At 37.1% G+C, this 20,136-nt stretch overlaps 1 protein-coding gene across 2 annotated transcripts in view; it reads right to left on the bottom strand.

The window, feature by feature from the left end:
• The window catches only part of PLEKHH2 (pleckstrin homology, MyTH4 and FERM domain containing H2), a 66,590-nt gene that overhangs the window by 25,180 nt on the left and 21,274 nt on the right, over window positions 1-20,136 (bottom strand). For both annotated transcript variants that reach the window (XM_087932491.1, XM_087932498.1), the window contains 11 exons: window positions 17,826-17,975; window positions 15,158-15,241; window positions 14,132-14,213; window positions 12,044-12,226; window positions 8,302-9,269; window positions 7,510-7,585; window positions 6,983-7,077; window positions 5,611-5,752; window positions 3,635-3,771; window positions 1,704-1,814; window positions 657-743 (listed from right to left, as the gene is read on the bottom strand). In XM_087932491.1, coding sequence (XP_087788617.1) covers window positions 657-743; window positions 1,704-1,814; window positions 3,635-3,771; window positions 5,611-5,752; window positions 6,983-7,077; window positions 7,510-7,585; window positions 8,302-9,269; window positions 12,044-12,226; window positions 14,132-14,213; window positions 15,158-15,241; window positions 17,826-17,975 — 2,115 coding nt within the window. The remainder of the gene's footprint in view (window positions 1-656; window positions 744-1,703; window positions 1,815-3,634; window positions 3,772-5,610; window positions 5,753-6,982; window positions 7,078-7,509; window positions 7,586-8,301; window positions 9,270-12,043; window positions 12,227-14,131; window positions 14,214-15,157; window positions 15,242-17,825; window positions 17,976-20,136) is intronic.

Genomic DNA, 20,136 nt, shown 5'->3' on the forward strand with positions numbered 1-20,136 from the left:
TAAAAAGTGAAATGTCTTCAAGGAAAAACAAAGTCCAGTTGCCTTTTGAAAAAGCATCTTTGGGACATGACCTGGATGATTGAGAATCTACACAAAGAAGAGCATTTCTGCTTGTGTAAGCACCATATAAATTCCCCCTGTGTGTACACATACTTTCTGACATATAAAGGGAAATGTTTCATCTTTGCACAGCAAATAATTCCTTCCTCATGGTTAGGAAGGAAAAGATATGCTATTCAAGTCCAAGACCCCATTCAAATACATATGTCTTTATTTCGTTTTTTTCTCAGCATTGTTCCTACCTATTATTGATTCCTTTAATTTACCTGAGAAATCATAGTTGGTACAGATTTCAGCCTGAAATAAATTTCATTAAGCAGCAGTTTTAATGAAGTTTATTCATATCAATACATATACATTGTGTATCTCAATGGGTTGCTCAGGGATCACTACTAGTGGGGAAGCTTGTTATCAGTCAAACTTTACTTTCCTATAACCACTAATGAAATCTGAAAACTTGCAACTGCCTAAGATGTCAGTATATATTTCTTTATTAAGAGTTTGTAATATGATCACAAGTCAGTAGAAAGAAAGAGGGGAAATTATATACTGGTGTACACATGCTATTCTGTTGTCCCAGGAAGCATAATAAATACCTGAATTGTTTGTTTTCCATCACCTCTTACAATATGGCTGGATGCACTTAATTCAATTTGACCTTGGGGTTTTCTTATTACATCACTCTATGGGACAAAAGTATAGGAAGTAAATTTTCATGTGTAATAATCATCAACCACACATCAGAGCAAAAAGCCAAAATTCACTTTCAGATAGTTGGACATTTAGATTTTTTTTATATTTTGCAAATTTTGGCATTTAAAAATAATATAGGTTTATAATTATTTATAGGGAATTTGGGAAGGTTTAAACATAATCCCTTTCTTTCCAACCTGCATTTACAACAACCTTCTGAAGTAACTGACAAGACTGAGAAGTAACTATGTAGTGGCATAGCTCTCATTTTCTCAGAGAATACAAGTCCCACAACCACATCAAGGTAGGGGATATTACCCAGTCACTGCCCACTGATTCCTTGGATCAATGCAAAAATAAGGCGCGGTGAGGAGAGTTCCATACTTTATTGAAGAATACCAAAAATGGAATAGAGAAGGGGATAACTAGACAAAAAAATAAGATGGTGAGGAAGATAGAAATATGATAGCTAGTAAATGTCCTAAGGTCATCCATGAGTGTGTGAGGATTACAGCCGTTTGTTCTTATACATCTCTGGATTCCAAAGGCATCAGAGGGCAGAGTCCAGAGGAAATTATACTAAATTGGTTCCAAGAGCATTGAGAGTCACTAAACTTTCATATACTATATTAAAGCACTGACTAGCAATGATATTTTCGGAACAGATGGCAAAACTGGTAGATCAGACTTTTGTTTCAAATGTTTGGACTGCAAGAATTATTTCTATGCAGCTCTCAGAACTTTTTTACTACTCTGTTCAAATAAACATTTATTACATATATTGTCTCATGAACATGGCTGAAGAACAAACCTTCAGAGAAAAGAGATTTCAGGCAATCAATTCTTCTTCTTCAGATCAGTTCAAAAACAAACTGTTGCATAATGATTCAATAAAGAACACAGAGAAACACAATCTTAATGATCTAATCTTATAATTTGCACTTGCTTACCGGAGATTTATAGTAAAGCAATTCACCCCCTTTGAGTACAAACCATCGTCGTTTCCATGTTTTTACTTTACCACTCATTTTTAACAAATATCCAGATTTCTCTAGCACTTCCTATAGTTTAAAAGAAAAAAAAAAGCTAAAATTATTTGATTAATGTACCATTAATTGATAGAGTATTTGCAACCAAAATGATGTTTAAGATCCTAATAATACAAAATTAAGAAAATTACGCATAGACACATAACATATATTTTCAACTAAAAATAATTAAGAACCAAATTAAAAATGCAGCACACCTAATCAGTGAAATGTATCTTAAGCAACAGGCTAATTTGTTGCGAATATTCTTTTCTACAACCAGGAATAACAATAAAACATCTAGGCTTACATTTTTTAAGTCTGTAAAGAAGTCCCTCTCTCTTATTTGTTAAATACTGCAAATCACTGATAGTGCTAAAACTTAAAAGGCATCTCATGCAGACTTAAAGCTGAAGAAAATTTATATGGGACAACTCAATCTTACAAACACCCACAACTTTGTTCATAGATCAAAATCTGATTTATAGGTATGGGATTCCTAATGATGGTATGGTTATGCAGGAGATACATAGATGCCATATAATTACTCTCAAATCAATTGATTCAGAGTACTGACTGGGTCAGATGAAGTTTCTAAATTCTTTTCAAAGGAATCTACTGATAGAACATATTACAGTAATCTATGAGAATGAGATATAATTAAGCCATGTATCATAATGTCCCATTTGGACATCTAGAAACAGAACTGACTGGCTAAATGCTGTCCTATCCAATACCCAAATTTGTGTCTTTAAGTTCAGGCATAATCTAAGCAACCTACTTAAATTGCAATCTTGAGTTTTCAAAAGAATGTAAATGAATTCAAAACAGGTTAAACCATTATTCCCTAATCAGTATTTAGACTGACCATCAGTATCTTTGTATTGTCTGGATCAAGTTCAATTTCCTTGCTCTCATCTTCTTCATATCAATATTGGAAAGTGATTTATAATTGTGCTACTTTGCTGGATATCATTCAGAAAAGAGTTCAGCTTTACCAAAGCCTAAAACTTCACAAAACCCTTATATTGCATATGATTAACATCATGAGAAAGGAAATGGACCGTTACGGTATAACATAAGTAAAACATAATCACACCATATATAAAATAACCAGCACCATCTTCTGAAAGAAGGAACAAAGCCACCATAACCATCCTTAAAAAATTGATTAACTTTAATTTCAGTGAGTTGATTCAGTTAAAGCATACTCAATGATCTCAAACACAGACAGGACCATTGGAATCAACAGACATATAACCTCCGTCCAATTTGTATACTGTGTATGAGTAACAGCACGACAAAGGAAAAGCAATATTAATATATAACGTAAGTAAAACACAATCATGCCATATGGAAAATAATGAATACTATGTTCTGAAAAAAGGAATAAAGCCACCATAATCACTTGGGTATCAAAGCAGAGGTGATATTCAGCAGGTTCTGACCAGTTCTGGAGAACCGGTAGTACAAATTTTAGGTAGTTTGGAGAACCAGCAAATCTCACCTCTGACTAGCCCCGTTCCATCTATTCTCTGCCTCCCGAGTCCCAGCTGATCTTCTTTTGTTGCCCTGCATAGGAGAACAGAGCTGGAGAGCAGGTTAATGGGGTGGGGAGGGAATGGAGATTTTGCAGTATCCTTCCCCTGCCACGGCCACAGAACCGGTAGTAAAAATTTTTGAATCCCACCACTATATCAAATCAATCCCATAATTCAGGGGAAGTGGTGGGTATTTTGCATTTCTTTGTTGCCATTAGTAATTCTCCAAAGCTTTGCAGGCAAGCCTTGGTAGCCCTGCACTTCTGTTGCTTGAAGCCAGATTGAAATAGAAAGAAGTTATATCCTACTTACATTTTTTCCATTATCACTAGATGATGAACATGTTTTAGGCAATTTTTGTTCTGGTTCTGAGTAATCTGTATCAGTTGAATAGGCATCAGGAGGAATGGCATAGTCACCTTCTGAAGTCATTGATGACAGAGAGACCCCTGAGTGCAAGACAAATGAATATTAATATGATTAAGATTCTAACTGATGGGTTACTTGGATAGACTTCATTGCATTATGAAATACAGAAGAAATTAAGAGTTTCAGAATACTCATTCCTGAGGAAAAGGAAAACATAAGAAGAAATTCAAAATAACACTACTCTGATTATGTTTGGTTCAAGATAAGGCTGAGAGCAACTCTGACAGGATTTCAAGTTTCTGTTACTCTGTTCACAACAATGAAGATCTGTGCCATGCTTATTTCTTGACCTTCCTACTTTGAAGGGTTCTTATGGTCTTAAGTGGTTGAGAAGATTCTGCTTATTTTCCATGTGGTGCCTGTCCTGGAGTCTTCCCCCTATCCTAACAGGGCTGTTCCCTGATACCACTAGATGACATCGTTAGGGCTCGCTGCCTTAGAAGAGTGAGGAAAATTCTCAGGGAGGACTCACACCCCAGTCAGCACTTCTTCACTCTTCTACCATCGCGTAGGAGATAAAGAAGTATAGCCAGCTGCACCAACAGGCTGAACAGTTTCTACCTGTGGGCTGTCAGAAAATAACTTCATGTCAACATAGTATGATAGACTTGCGGGGTCGACATGTTGTGCAACAAGGTCACATAGTGTAATAAGACTGCGACTGGGTTAGGAACTTCTGTCCTCACTGTGAGTTGTGTTGGGGATGTGGGATGCACGAAGGGAGGCTCAGGCAAACTTATTGTATATATGTTGTACTCTGACAATAAAGATAACAATGTATAATATTCTCCTATTGGCTGGAGGGTTTGGGGAATTGGTCCACACATCTTCAAGCTGCCAAGGTTGCATAATACTGGTTTAGAACTGTCAGCCATCCTTAGTAAACTTCTCCTCACAAGAGATTAAAAAAAAATCAAAACAATAAAGAATATGAAGCACAATTTATTTTTAAATGGATTTACAAAGGTACATGCAGGGTTCCAGGCAGACCCTATGGATGGTATTGGTCTGCTACCAATAAATGTTTTCTCCCTGTGAGATGGAAATTGTAATGTAACAAACTAAAAGAAGAATATAAATAAAATTGGTAACTTCCTGCCAAACCTCAAAAAAAAAAGGCTGAAATACACACTCAATTTTTAAAATTGTAGAGAAAAATAAAAACAATAGATTGCTTAACAGAAAATTAAATTAACAATAACTGATTTTTTTATTTTAAACTATATTTATATAGACAGTATTTTCACGTGGAAAAGTTCTGCTTATTTATCTTGTCTTTTCTTAGATTCCTAGAAAATCCATGTTTGTTGGAATGTTGAATCTTCTCGTCTTCCTTCTGTTCTCTTGGAGTTCTGTCTCTGCCTTTGCCCGTGTGAGAGAGAAAGAATATCTTCCTCATGAGTATGTGTGGTTTCTATAATTGGAAAGCAGCCTTATGAATGTCTAGCAGAAGAGGCTATATTCACACCTCTCCTGTGAACAGCAGTACTGTGAGTTGGAAAATATTATTGTGGATGTGTTGATCATCTTGGTACTTTTGTAATATTATTTTCTAAAAAAAAGAAAGATTAATCAAACATGTCTAATTTTTTTTAAAAAAATGAGAGTTAGTTGTAAGTAAATTTTGAACTGGCATCAAGTCCCCACACAACTGTGGAAGCTCACTGGTGCATTGTAGCCCAACCTACATCACAAGATTGGTATTAGAAATTCATCTTGTAAGACAGCAGTTTAAATGCAAAGTTCCTTTCCTCAATCTGTAATAAAAACTGTTTAATGTATTTTATTAATAATAGCACCATTTTAACTTTATCTGTCCTAAAGGTTATAATAGTTGTTTTGTTATAAAATCTGCCCACCTCGTTTCATAGCCCGTGGGCTACCAGGACCACTTCTGCTTCGAGAGTCTGATTCAGATGTCCGTGAACTGCATTGGGAACCCTCTTCTTCAGATCCAGAGGAGTCATCTAGGAATGGGTTGTTACTGATTTGTGTTGCTTTCTGATAAAATCAACAAGCCATTATTTAAAACTGTTTACTGCAATAGTCAAAAAAGACAGCATAATAATAATGATATATAGTATTGATATGGGTTTTTTTGGGGAGAGATTGCTTAGAGTATACTATGGTTATATAAATAATTTTGATCATGAATTGTTTTTAAAATATTTTTAGAGGTTGATTAGATTTGCTGCTGTATTAAAAAACCTATCTATTTCATGAATTATATTTGCTAGATGTAGCCTATACAAATCTACACTGAGAGTTGCATTTTCATTGGTATAAAGGTGGTCCACATTATTAAAACATGTCACAGAATATTGTGCTGTATGATAATACTTGGAAATTGGCTCCTTCTCACCTCTGTCCATAAAGAGACATGGAAAGACATTAACTCCTTGCTATTATTAAGATAAAGGGTTTTTTTTTTTGCATCAGAGTACACTGCTGAAGACTGGTATCCAATATCAGTTTCTTTGCATTTCCATCAGAGGTGGTATTCAGCAGGTTCTGACCAGTTCTGGAGAACCAGTAGCAGAAATTTTGAGCAGTTTGGAGTACCACCTTTGACTGGCCCCACCCCCATTATTCTCAGGCTCCCAAATCCCAGCTGATTGGCTGGGTCTTCTTTTGTTGCCCTGCACAGGAGAACAGAGCTGGAAAGCAGGTTAGTGGGGTGGAGAGGGAAGGGGATTTTGCAGTAACATTCCCCTGCCACGTCCACCAAGCCACATCCATCAAGCCACACCACGCCCACCAAGCCACACCCACAGAACTGGTAGTAAAAAAATTGAATCCCACCACTGATTTCCATTCTTTTAGACAATATTTCTGTCTCTGAAATTTCATTCTACTTCAGGTTTCTTATTTGGCAAATTAAATAAAAAATGCATTCTGGTTGCATATCAATTCTCTGTAGATATTTCCAATGTAGTAGAATGTAGAAAAGAGTATGTTGTACCATTGCTAGTTTTTTAGATCACAAATAAAATGTAGAGCTAGAAGTGCCTGCAACTAACATACATCATGTTTGAGCAAGAGAAACACATTTTGGTTATTATTAATGTAACTACTTTATTATTCTTTCAAAGGAGCAAGAATTACTTTTCCAGCTTGCCGGGGGGAGGGGGAGGAAGGAAGAAGAATATTTTGAATAAACATAAACAGAATAGCCACATTTTTAAAGTGTATCTAGCATTTCTTCAAGCATAATTGTAAAGAAATGATTACCCCTTTAAGAGTGGTATAAACTGGTGTAGTCATGTTCTTATATATTAATGATGTGTAAAGTCCTGATGGAGAATATGAAGATGAAGAAGGGGAACCTGAAACAAAGTTTAAAAAACAAATGATGATAATGATGATGATGATGGAGAAAATACTGAGTGTATGATTTTTTAATTTAAAAAACATTAGTTAATTTGCTGAATAGATAGTCTGGGAAAAACTTATATAAGATTAGTTTATATTTTTTATTTAAATATGCATATTTCAGATAGAAAACTCAAATTCAAAAAGTGTGCGCACACACACACACAAATGAACTATTTAGCCAATATTTACTCATGCTGGCCATAATAAATCCATTAAAAAGTAAAGTTTTATCTGGGAGTTGTCTTCAGATGTTGAGGACCTTTGAAATCCCAAAGAGTGTTAAGTAAAGGTTTTTCTTCTTTGATTATGGATAAGGAAATCTTACAGTAGTCAAAGGGACTTGCCTCAGCAATTCAGTTTAAATAACTATTCTAATAACTTACTTTTATTGAAAGAGTCCACGTTGAAGACCTCAGAAAAGCACAGACCTGATTTGGCTACAGCATAAATTCTGTTTTCCTGAAGAAGAAAACAGAGCTGCTATTATATTTTTTTCTAGTAACATTACATTTATGTATCTATTATAAGCAGTTGGTTTCTCTCTAAATGTTTTACAGAGTCAGCATATTTCCCCCAACAATCTGGGTCCTCATTTTACCAACCTTGGAAGGATGGAAGGCTGAGTCAACCTTGAGCCAGTAACAATTGAACTGCTGGCAGTCGGCAGAATTAGCCTACAATATACTGCATTCTAAACACTGTTTCACGATGGCTCTGTAAGTTAAGCTTATAAGTTAAGGACTGTCTGTATGTAAGGATAAAGATAAAGATAAAGACTGATTCCTGATAATTATGTGACATGCCTATACAGGTTTTTTTTTTGCAATGACATAGAAATGGTGTTCCTTTGTCATCTTCTTAGACAGTTTTTATAAATCCAAGTGCCGGGATTTCCTGATAACATCCCGTTCAAGAATTAACCAGGTTGACCCGTTTAGCTTTTTTGAGAACAGCCAAAGTCAAGTAGATACTGCCATCTACTATCTGCAGTTAATTTTAATAGAGAAGAGTTGCCACTAATCTTTTCAAAACAAGCTGTGAGAAAAATTATCTGCCACAGTGGTTAAAAAAGGAAAAGCCACACTTATAAAATAAAATAACAGTGGAACATGAGTAATCTGTAGTTGAATTAACAATCTGGAATATTATTATATTATTATACCTATTTCACTTACCCAAGAAGGGAATCGATGTAGCGGAGGAGTGGGAGGTTTACTGTTAATCATCTTCCCTGAATCGCTCAAATCCATGGTTTCTGTATCTTTCATTTCACAGCAATCATAAGTAAATGATTCCTCATTACAACTAATCTCCATCTTCTCAAAAACCTCTGCATCATCTCCATCTACTTGATCAATGTCTGTTTCCTGAGGCTTAAAAGGACGTATCATGCTTATAGCATTCCTGTTTTTGCCAAACAGTTTATCTGAGCACAAGGAAGGCTGGCTAAAATGTTTTTTGGCTAATGCTGTACTGAGAATAAAAGCACTAGGAGTCCTCAGTTTGGGCGGTGGCAGATTAGATGGAGAATCAAGCTGTTTGCCAGACTGACAGCTTGCTGACAGCATCAGTGATGGATGCTTAGGAGCCAAAGATGGGGTCAAAATTGGACTTGGAGTATTTGCTTCACTAGAAGAGGATGAATAATCTAGCCTGTGGGATTGAAATCTCTTATTCAGTTCACCTGAAAAGCTATCATGACTTTTTTTTTCACTGAATGATTCAAAGTTGCTCTTTCCAATGAGATGGTTCTGATTTTTCCATGAAGACTCTGGTTGCCAGGAATATAGTTTATGTACATTTCCATGAGCTTGAAAGCTTTCTTCTTCCAACATGGAACTACTATCATCTGATGCTGTCAAATACATTTCGCTCCCTATTCTGCTATACCCTGTGCCCTCTTCAGATGTGTGACTTGAAAACGTAGATACACATCTGGATTTTGATCTTTCTTTGCTTCCTTCTTCATCAGAGCTCCAGTCACTTACTGTAATGCAAGAATTCTTTGATATATTATTATCTGTATCTTTCGACTTTGTTGCCATCCTTTGATCAGGAATGCAAGGGTTTTGTTGCAATGGTTTCAGACTTCTATTATTTCCATGTACTTGGCCAGCAAGGGATGTTTCCTGAATTTCATTCTCTAGACACCAGGAAACAGTAACAACATTGCAGAAAATTGTAACAAACATCTACAAATAATAAACATTAAAATCCATTTTGTTTTCAGACCAGGAAATAATAATAGTATATGCAGATAACAATTGGGATTATGAAACAGTGCTTTCATACAAAAGATTCCTAATACCAGTAATCCAAAGATATTAGAGATATTCCATCTCCTCTTAATTGATTTTCTATGGTAAGAAAAAGAAAAACAGTAGTGGAGAGAGGAACAGAGCAAGATTACAAATGGAAAACTGTATTATCTGGTAGATTCTTTAAAGATCCATGAAAAAAGCAGCATCGCTGCCAAGCAAAAACCTCATTTTTTAAGCATCTTAAAACAGAGGTGAATTGATAGAGGCAATCCAAGAAATGGCTACTTATAAATAAGCAGAATCAAGTAGCAGAGAAGACAGTATAACATAAGAATGCAGGTAAAGACTACAGGTTTAATGCTCCTCTAGGTTAATAGAGACAAATATTCCCCCAACAAGTAAAAATTAGCTCAGAGTGGGAAATGGGTGGGATGCTACCAGTTCAGCCCAGTTCTATAGAACCGATAGCTCCGAAGAGCAGTAGACACCGAACTGGTTTCGCTGCTCTGTTTGGCCCAGCCGCCCGCCCGGGCTCTTGGCTGTCCTTTATTTCCTGCCTTTTCAACCTCAGCTGCTTTGCGCAGCACAGCTGAGGTTGAAAAAGCAGGAAAGAAGAGGATTTTCAAATGCTGCGCACCCGCACACAGCGCTTGTCAGCTGTCCAGGTGGCACAGCTGAGGATTTTAGGAAATGGTCTACACATGCATGTGCAAAATGCATTCTCACTAGGGGTGGGTTTCTACCTGCCAGAGAACTGGCAAATTGCGCCACTGGATGGACTCACCCCGCCCCTCGCTCCTTACCTGGCATGTGCGTCATCAAACTTGCCTGCTATATTGCTATTTTTCCTTTTTTTCCCCGACCATTAGCTGTTCTGCTGAGCTGGGAGATTTAGATTAGCTAGAAAGCAGGAAATCGTTGGATTTCTTGCTTTCTAGCTAATCTAAAAGCAGAGCTGAGCCTGAAGCTTCTATTATTCAGTGCAGACTCGGGTAGCTGATGGCAGAAACACAGATCTCTAAGTGAATCTGTGATTCTGTGAGCAACTCAATCTGCCTGCCTGCTCTGCCTGATTTTGGGTAAAAGTTGCTGTTTTTTAAATAAAAAATTCAATATTTACATACATAGTGTGTTGTGAGTTAATTTTGTGAATTTGCTTGCTAGCAAATTTTATGAGTTTGCTAGCAAACAAATTTTATGTGACAGACTCAGGTAGCTGATTTCAGAAAGATAGATCTCTGAATGAATCTGTGATTCTGTGAGCAACTCAATCTGCCTGACTGCTTTGCCTGATTTTGGGTAAACATTGTTCTTTTTTAAATAAAAAATTCAATATTTACATAAATATTTATATTACACACAAGCCATGCCCAGCGAGTCACATGACCACCAAGCCACACCCACAAATTAGGCCATACCTATAGAACCAGTTGTTAAGAAATTTGAATCCCACCCCTGGTGGGAATGAATTTTTCCCCAGGTGAAGTATAACCTTTTATTAGTTATTATTTTAACCTTCACCCCAGGTGAAGTATAACTATTTTATTAGTTATTATTTTAAATGGGAAAATATTCTAAACTCTACTTTGTAGGTGACATAGTACAATTTACTCTGGTACATTATTTTCTACATTATGAAGACTAGTCCTGCTTTCAGATAATACTGTAACAACGTAATACTGTTATAGCCATGAAAATCATTTTTGATGAATGATGAAAAGTAATTAATTACATTATACCTGCCATGGAAAAATATCTTCGATGCTTGCATTAAGAATAAACATTGGAAACATACAACAGTAACTAGTGAAGATGTAATATGTTAAATACTGATTGACCAACTCAATGCTCTGGAACAGGAGTAAGGACACTGACTGTAACACTGGTTTTATTATTTTAAATGGTTCGGAAAGTAGAATCTATGTCTGCAGCAGAGGCTTACTTGTTTAGAGAACATTGATAATTATACTACCACAATGTTGCAAAATATGGCATTTTCCCAATGTTGTGGACAATATGATTATTTAGTAGGATTAAATTAACACAAGGCTGTTTCTCCTGTCAACATAAGACTTTTTAGTATAATTGACACAAATAAGAAAGCCAAATTAGAAGTAATAAATTAAAGTGTTGGACTAAGGAACAATGAGACTCAGGTTCTAGTCCAGCCAGGTTCTTTAGTCATAGAGGTTCACTGGTAATCTTGGATTGGTAATCTTTTTAGCCCAGCCTATTTTACAGATTTTGTTATGAGGAAAAATAGGCTGGAATGTGGTACATGCTATATTAAACAAAAAATGAATGATAGGCTATTAATTAAATGTTTAAATAACCTGATTAGCATTCTTGCTTCTAATAAAGTACTGCATATCATTCTTTTTCCAAACCAATTCCCCTAGGAACTGAGGGATCTTACTTTCCCCCCCACAGGCATAAGTTTTTCAATAAACCTTTAATTTATTGGATTAATATAGATTCATTCTGGAGAAAAAGGAATTTTACATGTTCAAATCCTAAGCATTTAGGATTGTTTGAGGACTATAATCCAAATAGGGGTTCTCTTAGAAGTAAGTTTTATTTAAATAAATGGAAAGTACTCCTTAGCACACCTGCCTATGATTGAATTACCAGAACTGCATTCTAGAACTTAAAATACCTTGACTTTTGTGGTTTTCATTATGATCAACCTGCTTTGAAGCAGAACTGCTTGCATCTTCAGGTTTAGGAACTTGCTGAGGACTTCTTGCTCTGTTTAAGAAGCATCCAAAAGTCAAACTGCTCAGGCGCTGGCCTTCTCCAGGTTTTTGTGATGAAGAAACAGACTTCTTTCCCTGAAGCTCTGTTTAAGTAATAATATATGTAACAACATTTAATGTATTTATAACATTAGATTATTTATTTTAAAAGCTGAGAGGCTGAACTTTTGATATTACAAGTAGTTCTCAGCTTATAGTGGCAATTGAGACCAGAACTGCTATATGATGTGGTTATAAAGCATAATGTCACATGATCATGTCATGTGCTCATGTCACTTAGTGACAGCAATCCCTGCAGTTCTAATTGCTGTTATTAACTGAAACCCACAGTTGTTAGGTGAGGCAGCTTCCTGCTCGCTTCCCACAATCAAAGTCAGTTAGGAAGCCAGCAGAAAGTTGTAAGTCTGTGGCCAGATAGGTGAGTAAAGGGATATCTAGGGGGTAAAGAAGAACATGATGAGGATTAGGGAGAATATACAAGAGTGATACATAAGAGATGCAATGAGAGTTGGGGACAGTCATACCCCTGTTGGAATCTGATTCAGAGGGGGAGGCCGAGCAGCTGACAGGGAGTGGGAATGTGGCTTCGTTGGCTGTGGAAGAAACTGGGCAGACCAGGGGAGTGGTACAGCAAGGGAGAGGGTATTCAGAGGAAGACTCAGGCCCACCCCCTCTTCATCCTAGGGCATGCAGGGAGGAATGGAGAAGGGAGCAACGTGAGTTGTGTGACTTATGGGGGAGGAAAGGGCCCTGATTCCCTTCATTAGCTGCAGCTGGGAACACAGTGTTTAAAAAGAAAAGTTGCGCACAGCAACTTGTTGGAAGCAAATCATGCGTTATCTGTTAATGTCGAGGCTTATCTGGGTTCCTGACGTCTTCCCAACTGTGTGTGTTTTGCTGGGCTTTCAAGTCTGCAATTCCTTATCCTGCCCTGTAAGTTAATTGCTGCAGCATGGTTTGTGTGGATTTTTATTTACAGTTTGTTTTGTTTGTTTTGTTTGTTTTCGGACTGTTCTTGGGAGAGTTTTTTCTCCAGTCAAAGGTAACTGGGGAAAAGTTGGAGGTATTAAAGGGACTCTTCTTACTTATGTGACTGTGCTGCCTTTGCGTCATGCCCTGGGTCATCACAGGGAGGGGGTGCAGGAGTGCAGCTTGGGCCAGTGAAGATATGTACAGATGTGATGCGAGTCAGGAAGACTGTCTAAGAGATAGTAGGGTGATATGAGTGGCAAGCCCAGCAAAGCATAGAGGAACTGTAAGCAGGTGTGTGGGTGGAGGAGACTTACCCAGCAATTTATTGTTTTCTTTGCCAGATTCCCCATTGACTTTCCCCCTAAATCAATGAGTAGATCAGCAGGGAAGGTTGCACATGGTGATCACGTGACTGTGTGGAACAGCAACCGACTGTAAGTGAACTGGTCATCGAGCACTCTGATCGCAATCATGTGATTATGGCAGCTTTGAATGGTCATTGAACAAATGGTAGTGGGCTGAGGACTATTTGTAGACAACTCTATATTTATGATATTTCTGTTTAACATTATGTATCTTCTTAAGTTTAATATTGGTTTCACAGTGTCATTTACCATAGTTTTAGAGAAAAGAGGTAATTCAGAAATAAAGATTGGGTTCACCATAATCTGTAGTTTAGAAACCACAATGACTGGGTCATTGTGGTTTCTCAGTGGAATAAACCCAAACATTGTAAATTATTTCAAATGGAAATAAAAAAAGCCTTTCAGTTTTTATTATTCCTTCACCTTCCAGCACATTGTAGACCTCTAGATCAATCTTTAGCAAAACCTTTACAAAGTTATAGATGGTTATACTGTGGAATAATGTTATACTTAGGAATTTCTGGGCACAACTGTTTTCTCTGCCTGCTGTAGTATTGGATACAATCTACGATAAAGACATACTCAAAGAGTTAACCCCTAGTTCCTTAATTATGGAACACAGCTGTGTTTTGAGAATTTGTATCCCCCTACCTTGTAATTTAGTCTGCAACAGCTTAATCTCTTCAGTTTGGTTTTGATTGATTGTACGGAGGTTCTGATTCTCTGTTTCTAGCTGAAAACATAGATAAATGCCCCATTCATAAGTACAGTATTGAAAAAGATTGCATCCAAAGGAAAGCTATACTTTCCTTTCATCTCATATGGTATTATTTCCAATCTCACATCCATTTTCCTAGCAATAAGTTCACCAACTTGGTTGGAGTTACATTTAAGTATATTTACAAATGATTGCAATGCTAAGCAGTATATTTAACTCAAATGATTTTGCTATATCTCGGGGTAATATGAATGAAAGACTATAGAACTCAACCTCAGATCCTATTTCAAAGATTTTCTATTTTAAGTAGTTTTTATATGTTATGGCTATTATTATTTTTTAAAGATAGAGAAAATTATTAGAATGTTCTTCTTCCATAGAAACAAAATAAAATGTATTATGTTTTGTAGACACAATCAACAGAAAAAATTGTCAATTTTTTACTTGAAAAAATTGAAAGCACAAATAATAAACCCTCATTTTAGGCAACTTTTCATATTTCAAAACAAGGCATTTTTCATGTAGGAATTCACAGCCTTATTGTGAATAAGTCCACAAAAACTTTTAAAAGAATTATTGACCAGTTAACCTAGAACTGGCAATTATTCACTAATAGATATTAATATAAATAATATAATTATTTCATTAGGGCTTTAACTTGTCCTGAGTTTTAAGGTATCATTTGGTTAGCAAAGGAAGTGTGAATTTTAGGGTGAAGAAACCCACATCGTTAAGTAGTTTGTAAAAGGAAGGCTTACCTACATATTTTATTTACTTCCGACTCAATGAGAAAACTGAAAGTTCTGTTGCTCATATACAATCTAAAATGTATAAATGTTGGTCATGTTCTCCGGGGCCGCTAAAGGTTGTCCTTCAGTAAATGGGGTGACATTATTTCCACATCACTCTTATACTAGAAGAGTTCCATTGGGTTTAAGAGTTGTTATTATGAAACTTACCTCATGAAGCTTGATTGTTACCCATTCCTTAATCTTAGCTGCTTTTTCTTCTATAATTTTAGCTTCTTGTATTCTGATTTCCTTCTGAAACAAGAAGATGGGCTTTTGAGTAATTTGCATTCTTGTCCATAACAATGCACTTTATTCACCTAAAACAGAAGGAGCAACCTTTTTCAGGCTAATGGACTTTAATTTATTAGTGATTATTGTGCCTCTTTTTGCAAGTAAAGAGTTTCCTGTATAAGTGATAAAATAACCATAACATTCATATAAATCATGCAAAGTTAAAAACTACAGGTGAAACTCAAAAAAATTAGAATATCGTGCAAAAGTTCATTTATTTCAGTAATGCACCTTAAAAGGTGAAACTAATATATGAGATAGACTCATTACATGCAAAGCAAGATAGTTCAAGCTGTGATGTGTCATAACTGAGATGATTATGGCTTACAGCTCATGAAAACCCCAAATCCACAATCTCAGAAAATTAGAATATTGTGAAAAGGTTCAATATTCTAGGCTCAAAGTGTCCCACTCTAATCAGCTGATTAAGCAATAACACCTGCAAAGGCTTCCTGAGCCTTTAAATGGTCTCTCAGTCTGGTTCAGTAGGAATCACAATCATGGGAAAGACTGCTGACCTGACAGTTGTGCAGAAAACCATCAATGACACCCACCATAAGGAGGGAAAGCCTCAAAAGGTAATTGCAAAAGAAGTTGGATGTTCTCAAAGTGCTGTATCAAAGCACATTAATAGAAAGTTATATGGAAGGGAAAAGTGTGGAAGAAAAAGGTGCACAAACAACAGGGATGACCGCAGCCTGGAGAGGATTGTCAGGAAAAGGCCATTCAAAAGTGTTGGGGATTTTCACAAGGAGTGGACTGAGGCTGGAGTCAGTGCATCAAGAGCCACCACACACAGACAGATCCTGGACATGGGCTTCAAATGTCGTATTCCTCTTGTGAAGTTGCTCCTGAACAACAAACAACGTCAGAAGCGTCTTACCTGGACTAAAGAAAAAAAGAACTGGTCTGTTGCTCAGTGGTCCAAAGTCCTCTTTTCTGATGAGAGCAACTTTTGCATCTCATTTGGAAACCAAGGACCCAGAGTCTAGAGGAAGAAGGGAGAGGCACACACTGCAAGAAGCTTGAAGTCCAGTGTGAAGTTTCCACAGTCTGTGTTGATTTGGGGAGCCATGTCATCTGTTGGTGTTGGTCCACTGTGCTTCATTAAGTTCAGGGTCAATGCAGCCGTCTACCAGGAGATTTTGGAGCACTTCATGCTTCCTTCCGCAGACAAGCTTTATGGGGATGCTGACTTCATTTTCCAGCAGGACTTGGCACCTGCCTACCATGCCAAAAGCACCAAACCCTGGTTCAATGACTGTGGGATTACTGTGCTTGATTGGCCAGCAAACTCGCCTGACCTGAACCCCATAGAGAATCTATGGGGCATTGCTAAGAGAAAGATGAGAGACATGGGACCGAACAATGCAGAAGAGCTGAAGGCCTCTATTGAAGCATCCTGGTCTTCCATAACACCTCAGCAGTGCCATAGACTGATAGCTTCCATGCCACGCTGCATTGAGGCAGTAATTGCTGCAAAAGGGGCCCAAACCAAGTACTGAGTACATATGCATCTTATACTTTTCAGGGATCCAATATTGTTCTATGTACAATCCTTGTTTTATTGATTGCATGTAATATTCTAATTTTCTGAGATTGTGGATTTGGGGTTTTCATGAGCTGTAAGCCATAATCATCACAATTATGACAAATCACGGCTTGAACTATGTTGCTTTGCATGGAATGAGTCTATCTCATATATTAGCTTCACCTTTTAAGTTGCATTACTGAAATAAATGAACTTTTGCACAATATTCTAATTTTTCGAGTTTCACCTGTATATGGTAAAGTAAAGGTTCCCCTCACACATACATGCTAGTCATTTCCGGCTCTAGGTGGCAGTACTCATCTCCGTTACAAAGCTGAAGAGCCAGCACTATCCGAAGATGTCATGTGACGTCATGTGACATCATGTGACCGGCATGACTAAATACTGAAGGTGCACAGAACGCTGTTACCTTCCCACCAAAGTAGTCCTTATTTTTCTACTTGCATTTTTACATGCTTTTGAACTGCTAGGTTGACAGAAGCTGGGACAAGTAATGGGAGCCCAGTCTGTTATGCGATGCTAGGGATTCGAACCGCCAAACTGCCAACCTTTTTGATCAATAAGCTCAGCATCTTACCCACTGAGCTACCACGTCCCTGCTTAAAAAACATAAGTACTATTAATAAAAGGAATAAAAAACCTACAGTAAAACTGTTGCTACTGGTGGACTGATCTTCATTGAAAGGCCTCTTGAAAAGTACTGTTTTCATTATTTTAAATAGCTTGCCATACAATTATGAGTTGTCCATTTCAGAAATCTTCATATTTTTCCAAATGGCTGTCTGGTATATATAAACAATTTATACATTTTACCAAGATTTGCTATGACATTAATAGATACCTTTACCGAATCTGTTTTCCCTCAACAAGGGTTTTGCTGCACAAAAATCTAGGGATATTACTTTTTTATAAGCTTCTTCTTTCACTCTTTATCTCTTGTACATACTAATAAACATATTGAAAACTGGGTAAGAAAAATGTTATTTCCCCAACCTGCTCTACAAGCTGTTGTTCCAGATTCTGGATAGCATCATCTTTTTCTTGAATCAGAATCTCCAGATCTTGGCATCTCTTATATAAGCGTGTTTCTGACTCACTTGTTTGGACATTAGCAGCTTTCAGTTTCTCCTCCATAATCTGCACCTAGAAATTAAAACACAGCTGTGTACACAAAGTCTGTAAAACTCCAAAATTAAATGCATAATTTAGAATGTCTTCTGAAATTATTTAAAGCATATATACGTTCCTCAGACAGGCCTAATCCTAGTTTACAATACCTCTAGCAATCTGCTATTTTGCTCCTATCTTTCATATGTATTTGTTATTCCCAGCTGAACAATTGTTCAACCCTATAATTCAAACAACCAGATTTAATGACAAATGACAGTGGCTTGGATCCAGAGAATTCTATTTATACAAGGGAAAGTCAAAAAATCCTCATTATCTGTTTATTCTCCTGCTTTTGAGTTTGTTATACATCATTTCAAGGATCACTTAGGCTTCAAGGGCTGTTTTGGACAGGATACTGTACTACAAGAGTAGAAAAAGTCAGGAAACCATCGCTGTCAAAATGATTTAAATTTATTTTAAATACAATACAATATATAAACACAATAAAATACAATGAAATAAATTACAAACCCCTGTAAGCAGGGGTGGGATTCAAATTTTTTAACAACTGGTTCTGTGGGAGTGGCTTTGTTGGTGGGCATGGCTTGATAGTCATGTTATTGGCTGGACATGGCCAACTCAATATCACTCACATCGAAGCACACATTTCCTCCCCTGGCCTCTCATGACTGTGGGGATGCTGCAACAGTTGTAAGTGTGAAAAATGGTCATAAGTCACTTTTTTCAGTGCCACTGTAACTTTGAATGGTCACTCCACACAAGCAAAGTACCAGCAAAGGAGAAGGAAAAAACCCAGAGATGTTCCTGAGACAGGAAGTCTAGTCCTGCCAAGAATGTAATAAGGGTTAACAGAGAGGCAGTTTCTATAAGCAACACCAGAATGTTTCCTTCTGCCTTCCTTACAGGATTAGGCCAGTAATTTCTTCTAACAACCCAGGTTCTCCGAACCGCTTAGAATGTTAACAATCGGTTCTAGCGAATAGGTGCGAACTGGTACAATCCCATCCCTGCCTGTAAGTCATACTGATGTCTAATGCAGAATGCTTTTTTCTTTACCATACTTACCCATTAAGATCAGATGAGATATTATTTTAAAAGTGAAGACACAATAAATCTTAAAAAAGAAACTAATCTTTTGCATTTTTTTACCTGTGGGTGATAGGTCTTAATTGCTTTTGGTTCATGCAAACCTTACAACAGTTCATTTAGTGGCCGTTCAAAGTTTACAAAGGCACTAAAAAGGTAACATGACCATTTTTCACACTTATGATCATTGCAGCATCCCCATGGTCATATGATTAAAATTCAGATGCTTGGCAACTGATTAATATTTATGACAATTGCAGTGTGCCGGGGTCATGTGATCCTCTTTGTGAACAAGCAACATCAGTGGGAAAGACAGATTCATCCAACAACCATGTTACTAACTTCACAACTGCAATGATTCACTTAACAACTATGGCAAGATAGGTCAAAAATGGGACAAAACTCACTTAATAACTGTCTCACTTAGCAACATAAGTTTTGGGCTCAACTGTGGTCATAAATTGAGGACTATCTGTGTAATATAAACTGTTTTTGATGTATTATATCTTACTCTGAATTCTCATAGCAGTGCTAAAAGCAGGACAGAGAAAAATCAAAATACTTACCCGAGTCTCATTGAGCAACATCTTCTCCGCCACTTGTACACTCTTTCCTGAACCCTGCTGCATTTGTGCTGCACGACTTCAGTCAAATCGTACACATTTGTGCATCCACTTCTGCCTGGAAAGACCTACTCCAAGCCCTGCCATGTTCACACTATGCCTCTTCTGCCATCCCCCCGGGCCTTGCTGCACGCGCACCACACTTCCCCAGCCACTACATTCCCATCCGTCCATTCCCTCCCAGTAGCTACCCCATGCTCATGCTACACCTCCCTGCCACTACATACAAGTCTCACACTGTTTGTGCCACATCTCCTTCATCACTTGAACATCTAGCAAAAAAACCCAACAACCTTACACATTACAATGGTTTCATTTAATGACCATTGTTGTAAAAAAATGCAATAAAATCAGGTTAATAAATGTAATAAACCAAACTGAACCCACTTTTTTGCTAGAAACCAAAAATAAACACCTGTTTCTGACAAAAATTTTTTTTGCAGTAACATAGTTCCTATAAATGT

Source organism: Pseudonaja textilis, chromosome 1 (assembly GCF_049901715.1).
Source record: "Pseudonaja textilis isolate UNSWEBS1 chromosome 1, rPseTex1.2, whole genome shotgun sequence".
Taxonomy (NCBI): domain Eukaryota; kingdom Metazoa; phylum Chordata; class Lepidosauria; order Squamata; family Elapidae; genus Pseudonaja; species Pseudonaja textilis.